Genomic DNA, 15,301 nt, shown 5'->3' with positions numbered 1-15,301 from the left:
ATTCAATTTCCTAATCTAGTGTTTTCTGTTAGATGTAACAGAAACAACCAAATTTCTCAAAATTAATTTTTAACTTAGAAGTAATATTTCTCCAACATTTTTAGGCATTTTTAAGATAACTAAAACTATTTTTCTTGTGTATTTTAACAAAACTGAAATTCCATCTGACTTCACACAGATGCAGTTAAAAACAATGATCCTTTCTTGTTTAACAAATAAGTTATTCATCTCTGAATATTACAGTAATGAATTATATTGCATATTTATACATACATTTAATAAGAGTGCAAAGTGTACAGTGTCTGTTTTGAAATAAACTAAAAATTGCATTAAGAAAGAGACAATTAACTTTTCAGAAAATTCTTCATGAAAAAAAAACACCACAATGCAATGTAAATTAAGTAATTCATCCACTCAATACAGAGCTAAACACAATTTCTTGTCAACTGGAATATTCAAACCAGACATTCATGTAGTTTTGTTATTTATTATTACTTTTATAATTTCAAATTAACTAGTCTTTGCTTCTTTATTACTAAGGAATTCAGCAGACCAAAGTTTCTTCTGTTACACAGAAAGAAAAACCAAACATTTCTGCACATTTTCAGACTGCAACCTCCCACTTCTTCTCCCCCTCCACCTACACGTCCAGTTTCCAAGAAAATGTTCAAAGGCTAAGATCCATATGGGATAGTCAGTGTTTTACAAGCAACATATCCATCAACAGTACTCTTTAAAGGACACTGCTATAAATTCCAGAAACCTTCAACTGCACTTGTAATACAGAAATAAAGCTTTACAGCTCAATTAATGACTTTTTGTATCTTCTCTAAGAAGCTCAATTGAAAAAAAGGCACACTAGAACAAATCAGGAAATGGAAACTCTTCTCTAAATGTCAAAGTGAAACTCTGACATTTCAACAACCAGGCTGCTTTATCACTGCTTTTCAAATACACAAAAAAGTTTTCCATGCATCAAACACTATTAAGTCAGGAGGCTTCTGCAAAGAAATCAACTCAACAACTATTTTGAGAACAACTACTGCATTAATTCCTGTAATTTTCACTGTGCTACATATGCCTATTTGTGATTATGAAAGGTACACTCAAATTCCAGTATCAGGTACTGAGTTTTCTGTATCCAAAGTTTCTTAGAACAAAAGCTTAAAATTATAAAGATGTAATATAGGGACATATGTGAACAGAGACAAATGCACAATCTGCAGGCTTACAAAAACTGCCTCAGTGGCAAGGTGAAGTGGAAGATTCATTAGGCAAATTTAAAAGGTCTTAGGGTTTAAAATCCTCTATATAACAGGAAAAAGTAGTCTTGGTCTCAAATGGAAGGCATATAAAATGAATGGGGCTTCTCAAGACCTACCATTCCAATTTCCAAATTGAAGCTTGCTTGCTTTAAATAGGCAGTCTTCGCTTTCAAACACAAATAAAAATATTTTCACCTAATTTTTAATCTTATAAATGATGCTATCTTGACTTTGAAAGATGTCCTAATAAGAGAATATAACCAGAAATGCCTTAAATCTAAGGCAGCCCTGTAATTCTAAGAACATATCTATAAAGTGTTTGGAGAAGGCACAGTAGCCATGTAGGACTTCCCATTGCTTTCTGTTCCCTTGGTGTAGAGGAGAAAAGCAACACTGTTTTGCCTCTCCTTCACAAACACTAACAGAGGATATTGACAAAATAAAACACTCATAGGATGCTCCAAAATGTCTACCTCAATGCATACTCCTGTCCCTCAGGAAGTATATCACAGCTTCTGTTCCCTATCCCCTTCCAGCACTTGGTGGAAAGATGATTTATATTTAGCTATCTCACGTTTATATGAAGTGAAAGAGGTGCACATGAGAGCTCAGGATACAAATTTGACTTCCTAATACTAACCCACCTAATAAAAAAGAAATTGGGGGAAAAAATACAGCAGGGTACAAAGCAGACTATCCTGAATGCAAGATGAAAACTCTCCAAGTTAAAGACCCTTCCAAATAACCAAGATGGAATTATTCTATTTTAGATACACGTAACTATAGTTGTAACTTAGTCATTTCACTTCTTGTACGCTCAAATTTACTCTCAATTCTGTATCTCAAAAGCAAAGATGTAACAGATAGAGGCTGAAGTTAGGATCACCAAGCCTAAACCTGAACAGAGAAACTACAAAGCAGCAATTATACAGCCCCTCAACTCAAAGAAATGCTTTAGAAGACAATGTCCAAAAACTGACTAAAGAGCAGTATCTCAGCATCAAAAAGCCCAAGACAGACCCTCCTGAAAGTACAACAGTCATCTACCCTTCGAGTTTACAATGTTTTACTCCAGTTGACACATACCAACACCAAGCAGGATGTAAAGCCTTACTAATTCTACCATAAGGCCAGAGTGCCCATGTTATACTATACTAAGGTTTCCCAACATTAAATGTTACAAGAAAATACAAGATGTTTATTACATTTTCTCTGTAAAAATCTCAAAATGCCTCAGAAGCCTATCATCGACACTGCAGTTTTCTCACAAACTCCTTTTAGGAAGGGGAAAGCAAACTAAATATCATCTTTTCTGTACTGACTTCCTCTCTGAATTTCAATGCACATAGCTTCGTTAATCAAGGGCTCTCAGGTTATTTGCAATTACATACACAAAATCAGGCCTCTCCATCTCTGAAGGGGAAGTAACAGGATGAAATTGCTCACTTAAGAAAACAGCCCACCTCCTCTGACGTTTAGTCCTCACAGCTAAAACACAAAAGCCCAGGATTCACACACAAACCAGAACAATTTCTTCTGTACATTTAAAAACTCAGTAGCTATAGAGTAATAATTAAGTAATACATTTATCTTCTGTTCTGGAGAACAATTTCCTGAATAAACAATTGAAAAAATATCTTACAGGTTGGTTAGGAAAGCGGTAGAGCCCATATACAAGAAGAATGACCTTTCCACCACATCAAAATACATTTTTCCTTTCTGTTTTCTTTCACTTTCTGTGTCCTTTAATTTACAAAATTCCAAAGACTGGAAACAGGCATTATGGCAATGACTACATACAATTTAGACAGTCTACAGCCTAATTCCTAAATCAATTTCTAGCGCAAAACACAGCTACAAATAGTCATCTATTAGAAAGAGTAACCTTAAATGTCCACCTGTCCAAGCTGACCATCCTTGAAGAGAGGTGTCTGTCCAAATGAACTTGCTGAGACCACAAAAATAACTTGTCAGTAAACAATCACATTCATCACTGAAGCAACTCTCAAAAAAAGCCATCTGTGCTGGAACCTTTCTCCTTAAAACAAGAGATGGGCATTCTCTCCAGCACTGCAGCTTTGTGCTTTATCTACATACACTCCACGCATGTTTTATGGACAGACTCCACAAAACAAAACACTTTTGAGACTCAGAAAATGGAAGGAAACCTTTCCTTACACATTCTAAGACAAACCCTAGTTTTCTTTTAGTGTGAATACCAATTTACAAATTCTATTTGCATGGTATGAGAACGTGCCATGGTCTTCAAAAAACCTGAGAAACAGAAAGCAATGGAACCCAAGTGGAAACACGTAGAGATAAAGAAACAATATTTAAAATATACCTGAAATATTAAACCTCAAGACACCACAAGGACACACACCCAAAAAAAGAGATCCATCCAGTAAAACCAAAGAATTACTTAAGGTTGCATATTGAAGGAAATAGCCACATCTGAAGGAGAAGAATTCCCCAATGATTCTAAGGTGGGAGAAGGACCAGCCACTGTCACCTATGTATTGAAAAATCTCTTGTCATTTGAGTCACTGTAATTCCTTGGAAAATGGTGTCCCTCAGAGTAGATATAGAGGCTGTTGATTTTTGCCAGTTACCTTAGCTTGGTCTTTAGAAGGGTGACCCAGCTCCAGACACCAAACAAGGCACACTGTCATCTCAGCTACTGTCATCTGTTTTTGCTCTCTGCTTCCACCTTCATGCACTAGGACATGAAGCCAAAGGGGATGGCAGTATGCAGAGCACACAAATACATGTTCCCCTATAAACATGTGCTTATGGAAAAAGTCCAGCCCAGGCAGATAGGTACAATGCAGTGACCCTCACTGCAGCCCCAGTTCTGCTCCCTCAGCCAACTTCAGTTCTCCCAGGAACCTGAGGGAAAGGAAGACAGAGGGGAACACTGTGCAATGAGTCCAGTACAAGACAGTACTTGGGAAAAACCCACACTCTATTTCTACTGGTTCAGAAGAAGAGACATAATTAGCAGAATGCTTTAAGTATTTTATTCTACGTAAAAAATGAAACATCAAAAGAGTTGAGGGTTCAGACATAAACTTTTAATGCTAAGAAAGTAAGACTGCCTCCACAGCTGGAACAGGGCGTAGGAGGAGCTACAGGCAATGGAGTCACTCTCTTTAACAGTGAACTGTGAAACTACCTTGGGAGCTAATTTTTGGGCTTGCTCTAAGGCCAGACATTACAGGTTGAAACATAACTGGCTCAGAAAGGGGCAAAACCAAGGGTCCTCCAAGGTGACAACTGAGGGAAATAATACCAAAGACATCAGTACACACAGCCACACTAAGTTAAGGTGATCCTTTTATCTTTTCACACATAATTATGAATAAAATAAAGGCTCGTTCTTTGATCTGTAAATGCCAATGTACCTCCAAGCACACACAGACATTCTGCATGGGAAAGGGGGAAAAAGTATGCCTATTAGATAAAACTTCTAATACAATGAACAAATTTATTTACTCAATATAGACTAAAAATAGGAGGATTTCTTTATGCCTTCAGCCTAGCAACATTTTACTGCAACTGTCACAGCAGAAAAATCTGCTGAAAGGTAGAACACATCATGGTTTCCATTATATTTTTCTTTGCTATTCTTGAAGCAGCACATCCTTTAAATGATCTACCCCAATAAATAATCTACCCCAATAAAGTTAAAATTTCAACAGAATACAATATATACAATTGTAAACTGAGAAAAGAAAACTTCTGAATCATTGCAAGCTAGCACTGCAACAAGCTTCAGGTTCTGCATTCACTGCTGCATTTGGCTTTTCACTTGGGAGCAAATAAAGGGCCTGGTGCATACATCCAGCAGAGAAACTCTTATGAAACAATAAAAGAAGCATTATTCTGTAGCATGAGTTCTCCAGAATATTCACCATAATACTTTTCTTTCAGCTCTTTAAAAGGCATGAAGTTTGTGTTCAATTTTCATTGGGGATTTTTGTTGTGGTTTTGTTTGTTTGTTGGTTTTGCATTATCTGCTCTGCAACTTCATATTTTTCCTTCTCAAGCAGATGTTTCTTTAGAAATTACAACACAGTATATTTCAGAAAGTCTCATTTCAGTTCCACCAAGCAGAGACTTGGATTCTTTTAATGTTTCTTTCAGTGGACACAGTTGATATGCATATCAAAATTAGTTAAACGTTTGTGGGTGTACAACAGGTCCAAAACCATAAATTCATGAGTTTGTTTTGCATTTTAAATAAATATTTAAACATTTTATAGTAACACTAATTCAAAATTAATGCATTTTTTTTGCAATTATGCATCTAATTGATAGTCAGAAGACAGAGCATACCCTGTCATCAGCGTTCTTATGTAATTTTCCAAATGCAAAACTATTGCTATTGGGTATGTCTCCATACCTTCAAAGATCATCAATAAAGTGAAAATGACTACTTTAATCAAGTCCAGATTTTAATGATGATTGTGAGGCAGATGTATTTCCAGAAACAGCAAAGTATTTCAATTACATATTATACAAATCATCTGCTACCACTCCAGTGGCATCAGCACTGCCAGCACCTATCTCCACATGCTCTAGATGGGAATCTAGAAGAAATCTTTTCCCCATGCCTAAAATCATTGTGAACATCTCCCATTCCTCCCTTCTCAGCAATCTGTGTAACCACAATCATCTATTATTTCTGTGAACATGGAAAAAATGCAATTGTTCCAGCTTATTTTTCCCCGAAACTAAAGACACCACACCTAAAAGGAGTTCCCACCACTTCTCTCACTACCACAAAACCATGTTCTCCTCAATTTCATCACTGGTGAAGAGTCACCACCGTTGCCACACTGTCTCACAAACAAACATGCTTACTCTGAGTAACGCTACTACAAAGCAGGATGAAGCACAGCAGAGAAAGTGCTGCTGTTAAATAAAATCAACCATGACATGAGCTATTCTAGGATTCTAGGAAATTGAGCAAGAATATGTGCTGTATATAAACACTTCCACTATTTCCTCTCCCTGAATTTGAACTTAAAGCCCTGTGTGCCAACTCCTTTAAAGTGCAAATAGAGATGAGTTACTCTCATCCAATCCTCCAAGAAGCACAACAGACGTGCCACTACTGTCATGCCCAAAAGCTAGAAAGCTTCAAAACAGCAATAAGTGACACAGAAAAAATACTTTTATTTTTACTGAATTCTTACAAAGGGGATTGATTTTATTGCTGATTTCAGCTAGAGATGTTAGGTTAAACAAAAACTTCATACAATTCTTTCTTAGGAATTTTTATATGTGATAAATAATTTGACAAGTAGTTATGTATTTTAAGAAGTTACTAATTTTTTTTAAAATCAACTTTATTAATGGTTTGTGAGTGGAAAGACTAGCATTTCTTACAGGTCTGTGACAAGGAAGGCCAAAAAACATTGGAAGACTGGAGTTCTAGAGGGATTAAAATAACTGTTTGTCTTGTAAGGTTGGCCTGTTTTTATTAACATGAGTTGTATAAGGCTTGAGAGGCTGTGCTATACAACAATACACAGTGATACCATATTTATTTTTATTTCCTCCATTCTTTCATTCTGTAGCAAATTTTATGCCCTTAGAGTGTCCAGAGAAGACTATAACTGGAAATAACTAATAAGAATTAATAGAAATATTTTCAAACTGGTACTTGGGTCTATTATAAACTTAATGTGTTTCCTGTAATCTTGCAGATGAGGCTCAGACAGGTCACTCATAAAGAAACAAATTAATCAAGCAAACGGTACTGAAGACTCAACTTAGTGCTCTGACTGTGCCAAAAATACTGTGCATACTTCTTATGATTACACACTTTTAAAAATTAGTGTGGAAGAACTGGAAAATATTCAGCTAAAACCTGCAACGTTAGAGTCATAAGTAACTTTCACCAATGAAAGGCTTTAGCAATCAAATTTCAATACTTAAAACAAGATTTAGAAGCTATCTGATGAATGTCAAAATACCACCTTATACAGTTAAATCTGCCACATATCAGAGCTCCCAAAATTGCATCACTAAAATATTCTTTCAAAGTCCTCAAAATCAAACCAAAAAAGGGAAAAAAAAATAAAGGCAAATAACACACACACACCAGAACTTAAAGGTTGATAACTTAACAGGAGAATGAGATTTCATAACCATTTTATACAGAACTATGATGGTAATTGTTTAAATCTGAGTTAAAATATTTATATGTAAAGCGGAAGTTCACCAAGCCTCTTAAACATCAGTAATGAGGAACTGTTTTTCCATTGCTAAAAAACCATTGCATTAAAGAATGAGCAATTCCTCATTTCTGCTTCTTACTAGGCAGTGACTCTGCAAACAAAAACGGGCTAACTTCCCTGTCAATTTCCAAATAAGCACTGAGAAAGTAGCACTAAGTAGCCCTCAAATGAGAAAATATGAAGTTATAAACTTGAAAAAACCCTAGCATTTTCATAACAATAACTGGGGAGAGGAGAGAGATATAAAACTGTTGATTCCTGGAAGCACCAGTATATATGGCAGAGGTGCAGAGGGACCCAGGTAGACACACACCACAGGGGTTGACAAACACAGGAAATAGTCCTGGATGCTCATAACACTTGTGAAATAACCTGCTAGGAACACTGATACAAGCAAGAACTGGCTTCTCTACATTATGTCTCACTTGGCAATTCTTACTTTCCAAATCTGGTACACTGAGTGAAAAGTTACTGAAAAGTTTTGCAGACTTCCAGAACCCTTTATTGGGTTCCAGAAGCCCAATAAAGGAGCCATTTAAAAAGTCTCTCCTGCAACTCAAACATATCTGTGAAATGTTATCAAGGTTACTGTCACTTGCCATCACCACCAAAGTTCATCAGTTTTTATTGTTCCTACAGATTTGCAAACACCTCTCCTGTATTCTTGGTGTCCAATCCCCTTCTCAATACACATCTTACTAAACCTTTTTCTTTTGCAGGGCATCTGTTCAAAAACCCACACCAAGAGCAGAGCAGAAGTGTCCTCAAGGTTTCTTACGTAGTTGCTCACTAAAGGGAACAAGACCAGAAACCTGCAAGAAAAGCCTATATGCAGTGCTGGTTGTGAAGCAAAAGCAGCAAAACCAGCAAAAACATTCAGAAAATCATGGATTCCCATGAAAATGGCACCCTGCTGTTGGATCACATGCTTCAGTCACTAATGGCACACTGCTGCCTAGGGAGTTGTGCTGCTGCCAGGAAAATGACATGCAAAGGGATGGAAAAAATGTAGAAGTTTTATTTTGAGTACACAAACAACTGACTTCTCAATTATTTTGGCTTCCTTGAGATAAGGTTTCTGTTTGGCATGACAGAGATGAGCCAGCAGGCATAGATCATCTTTGCTGCAGACGGGGAAACCCGCGGAGTTGCACTCAGAGGCAGCTCTGGGGGTGGTGCTGGCAAACACCCACTCCAACCAAATGGATATGGGAATTCCTTTCCACCCCCCAGCACATGGGAAGAATTATATTACAGAAAATTACAGTTCAAAAGATGCATGCTGGAGGTCTCTTGCTTAGTAAGACTTATTCAAAATGTATAGAAAATACCCTCCCTGCAAAAGAAATACTGTAAAAGGAAACTATTTTAAGCTTCATTATAATGAATGAAGATGAAATTTTAATCACAGGCATAGAAGCTGGCTTTTGCCTTACGAATAGTTATAATTACCAGATTTCATTCAATATGAGCAAACAGAAGACAGCAATTTGAAATGGCCAAATTACCATTAACGTTTTACTTGCAGTATCACTCAGTTAAGACAAAAAAGGGAATGATAAGATGAATCATTTAAAATACTCAATAGGTGGCCTATAGACTGTATTTCCATAATTAAAACTAGGTCATTGTAGCTGAGTATTCATTAGACCTCACTCAAGAAAGAGATTTAAGAAGACATAAGTAGTGTATATCAAACAGAAAAATGACAAAACCAGACATCCATCAATCAAAGAATTACAAGACTCAAAGTTTCTCCAAGTAATTTAAGGAAAGTTAAAAGTCACAGAAAATTCCCTGATGTCAGGACTAAAAGAAGATACAACAGAATAGAGCAAGCCCTTAGAATGGCAAAGTGAATGGTGTAGAAAAGGCTTTGCTTTGTGAAAAGGCATATGATGATTCTAAAGTATCTCTTCAGAAAGTACTGGGGGTCATTTGAGATTTTGGGTGAACTGTTTTTCAGTCCACAAGGAACTGATTTAAAGAGCATATGCTAAACAAGCACTAATCGGTGTTTTAATAAGCATCCAACACATTTAGGAGAGCTTCTCCGAACACATTTTAATTATTTTTTTTTTTAATGCCAAAATAAAATGGAAGTTCAAGAAAGCCTTAAGACCTTGCTAAGAATGGGCTGATATTTTAAAACATCAAGCTGCCTATTCTAGGTAACCATATGTCCATTAACCTTCCATCAACCCTGAGCCAAAAAACTGTAAAGCTGATAGGACTCTACTAATAAAATATTCAAGGGTTGAGATATAATCAATGACAGTCAACAGTTCAGGAAAAATTAGTTTTTAGCATCAAATAGGCATGACTTAATTCTCTGATGAGATTATAAGCTTTTGTGTACAAGACACCAACATAACTGCTGGCATAAAGTTTCATTAGAAAACAGACTGCCAAAGATGAACAACTATTCAGATGATGCATCTTCAACAGCACATGAGGGGAACTATTAATTAAATAGTTATAGCTCCTACAGGGTCTGCCACAATTTGAGCTATGGCTGGCACCTTTCATATTTACTGAATATAAAAATATAATTCAAGCACCAGTAGTTACAGTGGATAAGCACAAGAGTGGCAGATAGCTACAGGTAATCACATACACAACACACGATGACATCATTTGCATGATAACGATGCTTTCAGATGAATTCTTTTTAACACAAGGAAATGTAATCTATTAAGAAAGAGGCAGGGGAAAGTGCATCTCCATGGGAACAACCATTTGCTTGAGTGACACAAGTATGAAAAGGGGGGGGGTGTAGGTACGTCACAGGAAGCAGCTATGAGTCTGCTGTTTCTCTCCTGAGGTTTCACAAGATTCATGATTAATTATTGACAGACTATTAAGCTAATTTTGTTGGGGTTTTTCTTTAAGTTCAGTACCTGATATTTTGGCAGTACCTTCAAGATCAAAGTTGGAAACAGATTTGGTTTAAGGACTGATACTCATGACCACCATTCCCAACTGGGTAGGTGGGTTAGGAGGTATTTTAATGAGAATTTTCTTGTGATCCTTGGAGAGGCAGACATGGTGATACATTAGACATATTTGTATAAAGAGAACTTAAGAACTTGCTTCACTGGGTGAAGCAAAAACTTTCAAAAGCTGTTTCACTAGAGGAAGCGTTAGTCTTGCAATTTGCAAGCCTTTGTTTAAAAAGGAGGAGTGCATTTTTGATGGCCTCTCAAAACAATGGATCCTCTAAGGAAGGACACATGCTCTGCTTGTTCTGAATGGGAAATTACTGTACAGCAAGACAGGAAAGGCTTAAATACTATAGTTTAGTTGAGGACACTGATTCAGGAAAGGTAAAAGACGTTGTACAGATACACGGTACACAGCACATACATGTTTCATTATGGTAAGGAGTTCACAGCAGCTAAACTTTTAAAAAAGAATACTCTTAAGCACCAGCTCCTTTGGATAGATATTAGAAATATTCTGGATCCATTTGTGAGTAAGGTATGGCTTAGACAGTTTCTCACTGTCACAGGGTATATGAACTTAAAAGAGCATGAGAGGTGCTTCACACTCTGGATGCTCACCAGGTAAGTGCGGTCACAGGACACAAAGACCAGACCCCATCATAAAGCACTTTCTGCCTCAGCTGAACAAACACTCAGAGAAAACCATTAGAAAGGGATCAAGGAATGTTGTCTGTCTGTTCTGAAGCACTGTTACTTGTCATAACAGTACTTCAGAACTTAAAAACCCAAGCAGGTGTGCACAAAGGGCTGAGGCTTGGGAGGTGTGACACCTAGGGATGGTTCAGCCATGAAACCACCAAGCTTTTTTCTCACAGCTTTTCATCACTCACCTCTAGAATGAGGGGAAGCACCCTGCACCATGCAGTTTTGCTAAGACTGAAAATAAACACACACATAGGCTAGGACACACCTCTATTTCTTCACTTAAAGAGATTTCTGTTGGACATAAATAAAAATGTGTTTGCATCAAGCAAATATTGCCCCCATTTTACATGAACACTTGAAATATTATTACAAAGGACTGCAATCCTTTCCTAAGGTACCTTTCAGACAAAATACATACATTATATTTATGTTTTAAACAACATAAATCTATATAAAAGGAGCTTAATATCACAACTGGGACTTTAATCTTTGAAAAGGCATAATCACATTTCCTGGCACTACAATCAATATGTTCTAAGAGTATCTGTAGAAAGGACTGTGGTTCTAAATATTACCATGGTAAATTTTATGATAACCTTGTTTGCCTGCCACCCATCCTCTAGTCCCCAATTTCCATGTGCTTTATGGCAACTCAGCAGTGGAAGACATGGTAATGAAGGAATGCCTAAGAAACAAAGCCTGTTAGAAGCAACACTGGCAAAGGATTATCCTGCATAAGCTATTGCCATGTTATTTTTAAGTGAACCTTTTAACTTTCAAGTAAATCCAATCCCTGAATCTTAATTTTTCTATTGAAGAGTCATTTTGTACAGCAGTCTGCAACAGAATAAATTTTCTCTATATAAGACTTCATAAAACACAGGCAAAAAACCAAAAGTAAAAGAAAGCCCCTCAAAACACTTTTAATGTGCCTGTTTCTGTTTTATTCATAACATCCTGAAATTCCACCAGTAGGTCTTCCTGGCATAAAACAACAATTTATCACTGTGTTTATAACCTTTTCTAACCTTTTCTATGCAAAGCCCTTTTTAATCAGTCTAAAAAATCAAAGAGGAAAAAAAAAACATTTAACTTGACTTTCAAATACAAGATTTCTTTAAAATACACACAAAATTTTTCAAAGCTAGATTATTTTATGTTTATGAGATACTGTTGTGAAGACTTGATGTGCAAGTTGAAAGTAGAATACCTATTTAAGGACTTGGAAGTTGACAGAACATCTCAGACCACAGAAACTTAACTGTATATAGGCAAGCTGTAAAATCCCATTCATAGCGTGATTTAGCTTTGGCTATGATACCTATGCTGAACAATCCAGTTTACATCCTTCATCTTTGAAGTGAGAGGAGTTAGTGTGAAAGGAGAGGATTCAGCAGTTGATTTGTCTGTGAAACTCAGTTCTTCAGCCACTGAAAATACAGATCCTTTGAAAACTGGAACAAAAGTAACATCTTTTTCTTCTGGATGTCATGGAAGGAAACATTGCAGATTTTTACACGTGATTCTCCACCCACATGCACTCTCTCTGTCTCTCCCTCCCTCCTTACCTCCCCAATCATCTACCCATCATGTCACCTCAAACTAAGCATAAAGACCAAACACACATTTATTAGTTAAAAAAAATTTATATCCGCATTACATTCCCAACCTGAAACTCATCAAGTCTACTAAATTTATTCCAAAATACAAAAGGACTTACCCAGTGTGTCTTTTAGATTTTTAACCAGAGAACCTTTCTTCAAGCTGTTTTTTCGCTCCACATAATTTGATGGCACATATCCCGTTTTGTTGGCCGCGTTTCTTACCCTCCACCATGTCTTAGAATCATCTAATAGCCAAAGACGCTCATTTTTCTTGATGTCAAGTTCTTGGTCCTGCTGTGCAGTGTAATCCCACTTTGCAATAACAATAACTTCTTCTGTCATCTTTCATGGAGTCCTTCTGCAACAAAACAATAAAACATTATCCTCATAAACTTTGTCATATAATTCTTACACTTTTTTTCCTTTGGATTTTTCTAAAATAAGTAGGAAAAAGGCTAGGGGAAAATGAGAATGTCATACAGGGAAAACCCTCTTAAAAATAAGGGAAATCATAATGACTTTTCTTCATTTTTCAGCCACTAAAATATGGCAACATCTTGACAGCAAATTCTAGTCATAATGTATTACATTCATGTCTTCCAAATGCATATACAATATTACATGGATATATATTAACAGAAGCTTATTTATAAAATCTGTTTAATTTTTTCATATAGCATTATAAAAGTATCCCACATGTGGCACTCGCAAGTTCTGATCTGAGAAAAAAAATAAAATAGCAGCATTTGAAAAATGCATTTTCCCTCTGCACTAGTTCCGCATCCTCATACTAATCTCACACATATAAGTTTTCTGCATTTAAACAAAGTTGTCCATCTTTATTTAGTAGAAAGTTAAGAAATAATTCAAGAAGCAATGTAACCCAGCAGGGAAATCTACCATCAATAAGAGGGTACTGTCTTTAGCAAGCCTTTGTTCACCATTTTGTGCAGGCAGCACAAAACTGCCTTTAAGAGTCTTCACTCCCCCTTTGTTCCCAGGAAGATCCCAGCTCAGCACAGTCCTGCACCAGGCATTAGTCAGCAGGGTGGAAAAGAGCACCCACTGGATTTCACTTCTTCCCTACCTGAAACATATCCAGAGTTCCATTAAGACTGAATGAGTTGTCTTTCTCTCACTTACCTGTAAGAACAATGATATTTTTCAAAGCTATTTGTCAGCTGCACAAAGACAGCTGCATGCCTCCACATTTTCCTACGCATCCCAGCAATTACCAGGAACAATGCGAGGCAGCACAATAGCGTGCAAGGAAAAAGTCCAATACTAGTACCAATGACATTCAAATATGTTATAATGCCAACCAAGACATGCTGATTTTACCTTCTAAATTCTGAGAAGTCACCTAAAATGTTCTAATTGCTGACGTGCATGTTGGGGGAGAGGGAATGGAGGAAGACAGAGGGAGTAGGAGGTAAGAACATATTTGAAAATTAATGTGTCTGATTTGAGTTTTTTTTTAAATAAAAGTTGTAGATTTCATCTGAACTACAGATTAGTAGAAAAAGGTGCAAAAGTACTTCAAACTATTAATGTCCAAAGACTTCTGTAATATTTGACTTTGTTGCCTAGGTCTTGGAAGTCCACAACCCTGTCTTCTCTGATACCTGGTAGTTTATGTGACAGAAAGGTAATTAAAAACCAAACTTCATTCAAAAATTCTGTTCAGCATGTAAATTATATCACCTATATTCCAAAAGGGTTCCTTCTGTAGCCTGTAAATACACACACAAACACACACACACTTTCCCCTTTAGCTACAGCACAAACTGTGAAAACTGCATGCCAGACAACCCAGCTTATCTACTCTAGGAAAAAGAAGTGTTTTACTTACTTAATCTATAATCATAAAACATAATAGTGGACCCTATTATAAATTGATAGCCTCTTCTTATCATGAATTTTGTTTCCAGGCCATCATATTGGCCTGAGCTACAATTGCTAAACCATTTGATAGCAAAAAAGCTGTGCTTGCCATTTGCTGGCAAACACCAGCAAATTTACTCCTCGTGGCCAAGGCAGGACATGATTTTTGAAAATCTGAAACTGAGTTGAATAGGTTTAAGTTTTCATTTACCAATCAAAAACCAGAAAGAACATACACCAATTAAAACATTATTCAAATATGCATTTGCACTGCTGAGGTCCCCAAGACAAATTTAAAAAGGAGCTATGATGCTTTGAATAGCTGAGAAGCACAATCCTTACAGCTCAAACAGGCTGTGACTCATGCAGAGGAACGGATAGCTTTACAAGAAATAAGTCAGTAACCATTCAAAGATTTTTTTTCCCTTAAAATAATAATCCCATCTGACAGTGATAGAGAAGAGTCTGAACTTTGGACCTCAGTCTCCAATAAACTGCCCTGCTTTCTGACTGACATAAAATGGACAGAGAGCCTACAGGTCGATAAGCTGATGTAGCCACAGGGGACTGCAATCAAACATGTTCTGGAGGCCGGTGTTGTCAATATAATCTATCTCTCCAATTTAGGTTGGTTTATTTTATCTCAGCAA

At 36.7% G+C, this 15,301-nt stretch overlaps 1 protein-coding gene across 2 annotated transcripts in view; it reads right to left on the bottom strand.

Moving 5' to 3' along the window:
- Positions 1-15,301, bottom strand: part of NCK2 (NCK adaptor protein 2) — an 84,223-nt gene that overhangs the window by 18,219 nt on the left and 50,703 nt on the right. Inside the window, exon 3 of one of the 2 annotated variants that reach the window (XM_005487968.3) lies at positions 12,884-13,125. In XM_005487968.3, the coding sequence (XP_005488025.1) occupies positions 12,884-13,109 (226 nt within the window). In that variant the 5' untranslated portion in view covers positions 13,110-13,125. The remainder of the gene's footprint in view (positions 1-12,883; positions 13,126-15,301) is intronic. The other variant, XM_026794036.2, reaches the window with a different exon arrangement.

Source organism: Zonotrichia albicollis, chromosome 2, assembly GCF_047830755.1.
Source record: "Zonotrichia albicollis isolate bZonAlb1 chromosome 2, bZonAlb1.hap1, whole genome shotgun sequence".
NCBI classification, from domain to species: Eukaryota; Metazoa; Chordata; class Aves; order Passeriformes; family Passerellidae; genus Zonotrichia; species Zonotrichia albicollis.
This window is presented reverse-complemented; position numbering and strand designations above follow the sequence as displayed.